Source organism: Pseudophryne corroboree, chromosome 11 (genome assembly GCF_028390025.1).
Source record: "Pseudophryne corroboree isolate aPseCor3 chromosome 11, aPseCor3.hap2, whole genome shotgun sequence".
Classification (NCBI taxonomy): domain Eukaryota; kingdom Metazoa; phylum Chordata; class Amphibia; order Anura; family Myobatrachidae; genus Pseudophryne; species Pseudophryne corroboree.
In genome coordinates, this window is record NC_086454.1 from 306,884,834 (window position 1) to 306,890,833 (window position 6,000).

Sequence of the window (6,000 nt, forward strand, 5' to 3'; positions counted from 1 at the left end):
GGTACAGTATCTTGTGTCTGTATGGGATACCAGTTCTGGAAGGAGGGTGTTTCATACTACTGTACTCCTAAAATGTTCCTCAATTAGTGGACTAAGACCCAGGAATATTTATACTTGTGTTAAATCCTTTTGAGTCCATTGATGTTTTAGGAGAACGTGTTTGTTTTTTTTCTTCTCTATCCTTTCCTGTCTGGCTTTGTTAAACATGATGAAAGTGTTCCCGGCAGCCAGGGAGTACATGGGAGAGTAGCCTGCGAAGTTAGTATTTAAAGTGTCCACACTCCTTCTTTACCACCGTGTTCCCAGCACTCCACAATGTATTCAGAGAAAAAAAATAACAAGTACAAAAATCCTCTAATCCACTCAACTGATAATATGTTCTGCAAACATCTTCACTTTTGTCGGCGTTCTTATTGTTTTGTTGTTTTTTTGGGCTGAAAAACAAGTATTTTATCTTGTCGGCTTCTGTGCAGCAGAGAAGAGGGCTGTGTGCATTATTTCAGTAGTTGTTGCTCCTATCTAGTGCTGCCACAATGAAAAGGGAGGGGGTACAATCCCGTACCGCTAGCTCTTCAGTTGCACTTTAAATTCTCCAGCTCAGAGGAATGCACTTTGTTTTTCAAAACTTATTTGTTATAGCCACCAATAAATCGGCAAATGTCTCAGGAGCATTTGAGATGCGGGTTTAATAGTGGTGAAGGTATTTTATGTTCCTATGTACAGTTCTGCCCTCATACGCCTCAATAAGCATCAATACAATGTGCGAGTGGTGTAGCATTTTTTTTTCTTGTGTCTTGTTGAATGTGTGTCTTAGTCGTGTTGTGATGTGACAAAACCATTTACCCAAGATTGTGCTGATCAATTTGATATACAACACATGTATATCAAAGTGCTACTGAGTCTAGGGGGCGGGACTGCTGACACTGCCCCGCCCCCTGCCTGCTACAGGTTAAGTAGCGCTAGTGGCTGTAGTTTGCCATTTCTTCAAGCGGTGACACTCAGTGCGGCCAATAGCTCCAGAGGAAGTGTGGCCTCATGGGAAGTCCTCTACTGACATCAATATGGGAGCATGCCCAGCATTCGTTGTCATTGTCATTTACTATCAGATCACATTGTGTTATAGGTGTAATGTCAATTTGCATCCATCCTTTACTAACTGCCACTGTCTGAGATGTGAGGGACATAGAAAAGTCTTCAGGAGTAATGTAGGACTGTTGATAATTTAAGGCATCTTGCTGTGTTCGTTCTCCGAGCATCCGCTGCCGCAGTGATGGATGAATGCCGTCTCCACTAACCTGGAAATATTTTGTGTCCTCTCTCAGCTGCTAATGATCGTCTCTGTGATCCTGGAGAGAAACCCGGAGTTTGAGTTTCCAGAGAAAGTCGATTTGGACAAACTGGTGATAGAAGCATTTAATGAATTTCAGCGAGACCAGAGCCGGATTCAGGAAGCGGAAAAGAAGGTGAGTCAGGACTGCAAGTGTTGGGTGAAGGTCACAGCCTCTCCGGCCTAGTGATAGAGATCTCCACAAGTATTCCACAGCTCAGCAAATTAACTCTGTCCGGTAACCCAAGTGCTTACAGTGTGAGCGGGGTGTGTCAGATCCATAGGAAGCCTGCAGCGTTATAATGTGATGGTGCACAGGCGGAGGGGCGGGTCATGTACTGCATGAAGGGAAGGGGCCACCTGCCTAAAGGATAAGTGCTGAGATATGGATAGATGGGGTTACTATTAGTGCAGTGCGTGTCTGTTGCATTGCTGTTATGTGAGTATTTATCAAAGATGTAATGGATCAAAGTACAAAAAAAAGGAAATTTTATATATATATATATATATAATATATTCTGGTACTCCTAGTAACAGCACATTAAATGTGCTCCTGTTCCCTCCTTTAGGGTCTGAATGGCCCAAATAGGTACCTGCTCAGAGTCTTGTAAATAGTTTAATCAGTGACCTGTTTATTGCTCCAGCGTTTCAGGAGCCGCAGCACCTGTCTTCAGGGACAGTCATTGTGCAGATATAAATACCCTAACAAACAATGCCCCAATTACCATCTCCTGCCACTTACGTGGAGGCGCCACAGGTAAACAGTTGTGAGGTGTGGCCTGAGAGAAAGACAAATGGACGCACAACTGATTGGAGACAGAGAATCCTACATACATATCTTGTACTAGTGCTGAGTGTAGGATTTCGCTGCTTTGGTAGTAGTAACCAGGATGTGCGATCTATATATAATAGCTGCTTTGCAGTGCACATATATTGGGCACATAGTTAAGAGCGTCTCCTTACAGCTCCGCACCGTATCAACCACCTGTAGGGAATTATTGACTGTCTACAGTTATTTGTCCATTTTATTGTCTACAGTTTGTGTCTCCTGAACGGGCGGAAAGGAAAGATATAGGGGTCTATTCATGTAACATTGAAAAGCCCTGTTTTGCGTTAAACAGGGCTTTTCTCTTCCTACTGCAATTCACAGAGCCGGTTACCGTCGAGAAGTCTCTGACTTCTCCAGCGGCACCCCCGCTCTGTGCCTGAATCGCATCACCATACCTTTGTATGGTGAGTGTGATTCATGAAGGTGCGGAAAGCTCTGCTTTCCGCTTCTCCATGGAGTTCAGGTTCGCTATCTCAGGACGGCGTAACCTGAACTGTGGTGTGGAGACGGCAGGGAAGCTCAATGCTTCCCTGCTCTCTGCTTGGCACCACGCGCTGGCTCCGCCCCCCGACCTCCCAGCGACCACTGCGGCCTGCCGGGAGGTCCACATGCGCAAAGATACCCGCCGCTGGACTCCGCGCATCGCATGGATGGACCGCTGGAGATGACCTCACCGCAGGAGCCCCAGACACCGCAGCGCATCGTCGGAAGGGTGAGTATACATGAATTGCTACTTATTACAGCTATACATCGCATCGAAGCGATGCGATGTATAGTGATAAGTAGCAATTCTGTTTTCGTTTTCTACATGAATAGACCCCTAAATCATCAACATCCAGCCCCATAAAATGGCCACAAAATGTATTAATAGCCGACAGAGCTTTAGAGGTTACATAGCACAACGTTCTGCAGAAGGCGCTCCGCTGCGCGTAAGCTGTAGTGTTAGACACTAGACTGGTACATGGACTGGCGCGCAGGGCAGAGAGCTCGTGGTGTTCTGCACCCCTCCTAATCCACAGTCCTCTCTCCTCTCCACAGGGTAACATGGCCGCCTTCTACAACACTCCCCCGCTGGGTAAGAGAGGCACCTGTAGCTACCTGACTAAAGCCGTCATGAACATGCTGCTGGAAGCTGAGGTCAAACCGAGTAACGAAGACCCCTGCAGCATTAGCTAAGGGCGCTGAGAAACACGACATCGCCCGTTGTACAATAACCAGCAGCCGGCTGAGCTAATACGCAAGACAAGAGCCTGGTCTACCTGATGCCACGTGCAACCGTTTTATGTCAGATCAGTAGACAATCTCGGCATAAACGTAGAACTGCTCCGTCCTGACTGCGGCAACTGAGAAAAAGTGTGACCTGTCAGAGGCCGCAAAGTCGTGTTTAATCAGTCACACGGAACGAGATGATCTATTTCCATCCGTTCCTCTGATTTTTGTACCCACAATATAGTGATATGATTCTGAAACGTGCTGAAATTCACACGTTACCGAGAACAGGTAACATCACTTCCCATCACGGGAGTCTCACAGCCAACACATCCCTACTTAATACGGTTTGTTTCTAAAGCGTTTTTTAGGTGTCAGTATAGCTTTAGGCAGCCGCAGTGGGAATGCTAGGAATAGGCGGAGACCGTGTTGTCTACCAATGCGCTATGCACAGGAAATAATGCACTTATTTAGCCGATCGTGCGGCACTATATATTCACACGCTGCTTTGCTCTATATTATATGGGTGGTGAGTTTATTGGATGATATTGTGCTAAGCTGAAATGATCATTTGTTTGAAAACCAGACATGTTCTTTAGTACTTTCTTATAGCCAGCAGGGGTCACTTAACAGCATGGGTCTTCAACCTGTGGCCCTCCAGCTGCTGTGGAACTACACATCCCAGCATGCCCTGCCAGAGTTTAGCTATTAAGGCATGCTAAAACGGAGGCAGAGCATGCTGGGATGTGTAGTTCCACAGCAGCTGGGGGGCCGCAGGTTGAACACCCATGGTTTACAGCATGCTGCGGTTTAGTCAGTGTACAGACAGGGCGTGCTATTCAGAGGTTCTGCACACTGGAAAAATAATTAAATTGTAAATGAAATGCCTTTAGCCATATACAAGATAGATAGATAGATTTTTATATATATATATATATATATATATATATATATATATATATATATATATATATATATATTGGAATTACTCACTGGCCTGCACCTAAACAAGATAAGCAGAAGGGTCTGACGTGCCCCAAGCTTGGACAGCGATCCATTACATAACTCTCACTTGGTTTAACACTTGCTGTCCTATAACCAAGCTGCTGCAGGGTTTGCTAAGTGCTTTGGCTGTGACGTCGTCCGTATAACTGAGTGATGCAGATTGTTCACCAGCAACAAGATCTCCAAACTTCTCCCTTTTATTTATTTTTATTTATTGACAATCAGATGAATAAATCTGCACGGTTTGTGAATCGTCGTGAAGTGCATGCATCAATCTCTGGGATGCTGCTTCCATTGTAGCTGGGGTCAGTTCCCCGGGCTCTGGGGTACAGAAGAACCTTCCCACCCCTATTCCTCCCATGCCTGCTCTGTGTGTGTGTGTGTGTGTGTGTGTGTGTGTGTGTGTGTGTGTGTGTGTGTGTGTGTGTGTGTGTGTGTGTTTATAAAAGATGTTTGGTACGGATGCTGTAACTTGCGGCACAACTGGTTCCATCCTCCTTATTATATCCAATATCTTCATTTATGTTCTAAGAGTATTTTCAGAGTCAATCATTGACCCATGCCCCCTGCTCATCGTTACAGCAAATGTCTGCTACCAAACCAATTAGCGCTTTTATGACTTGAAAGAATCATTAAATAAAGCGGCTTTAAAGAGTGATTTACATTTCTTAGCGTCTTTTATTTCCTGATTTTATGGTAATTGCTGTTACCCGGCAATATTAGTAAAGTATTTATTTACTGTAATGTGTGATGCAGGGACACAGCTCCCAACAAAGCCAAGCGGGACGGCTAAAGAGGACATACGTAACCCTACAGCTGTATAATAACCCGTGACCTATAACCCCTAAGCCAGAGACACATCCAGTGACTGCACTTTGGAAATGGCTACAACACATCCCGTGTTGTAGCATTGACATTATGTCAAATACAAGTATATAGGGTGACAGGTCGGTATATAATATTACCACACAGAGCTGTACTAAAGGGAAAATGCGGTAAACCCCCCGTTTTCTGAGGTTTTACCGCATTTTCATACAGTATGTACTAACCCCCGCCGCTGCCACATTCCGCCGCGGCGCTCACGATGACCTCCCCACCCTGGCATACCTCGGTCCTGTAAGCTGGTGCGGGCCCCCTCCTCCTTCTCCCCCGCAGCACAGCCATTTGTCCTTCCAGCTGCAGGAGGAGGAGCAGGAGCCCGGGGACTCCCTGCAGACGTCACCTCCCCGGCCTGGGAGCTGACGGAGACCCCCGCCGTCCCCTGCAAACAACATTGAAGGGGTCCACGTATACCGCATTGCCATGATAATCGCATATGTAGTACATATGCGTATTTTAATACATCACGCCCATTATACATTGTGTAATAAAGCGACACTGCTGTCATTATTAGTCACATAGTTATAATAAAACCAACAGCAGCAATTCCTCAAACATACCAACCGTTATCTTTGTACACAGGTCAGACATGTAGCATACTATTCCACGCTCCCTACAACGGCACCTAACACTCTGCCTCCCTGACATGTATTTCAGTGTTATGACGCTGATGCAGAAATGTTTATATACCATGTACTTTTCCTACATTGTCTTATACTATACGTCGCTGATTTCTTGTTCTGCTTATTCG

General features: G+C 45.6%; 1 protein-coding gene across 5 annotated transcripts in view; it reads left to right on the forward strand.

Moving 5' to 3' along the window:
- Positions 1 to 5,028, forward strand: part of PHKB (phosphorylase kinase regulatory subunit beta) — a 413,553-nt gene extending 408,525 nt beyond the window's left edge. For all 5 annotated transcript variants that reach the window (XM_063945574.1, XM_063945575.1, XM_063945572.1 and 2 more), the window contains 2 exons: positions 1,323 to 1,463; positions 3,195 to 5,028. In XM_063945574.1, coding sequence (XP_063801644.1) covers positions 1,323 to 1,463; positions 3,195 to 3,332 — 279 coding nt within the window. In that variant the 3' untranslated portion in view covers positions 3,333 to 5,028. The remainder of the gene's footprint in view (positions 1 to 1,322; positions 1,464 to 3,194) is intronic.
- Positions 5,029 to 6,000: the final 972 nt, after the last annotated feature.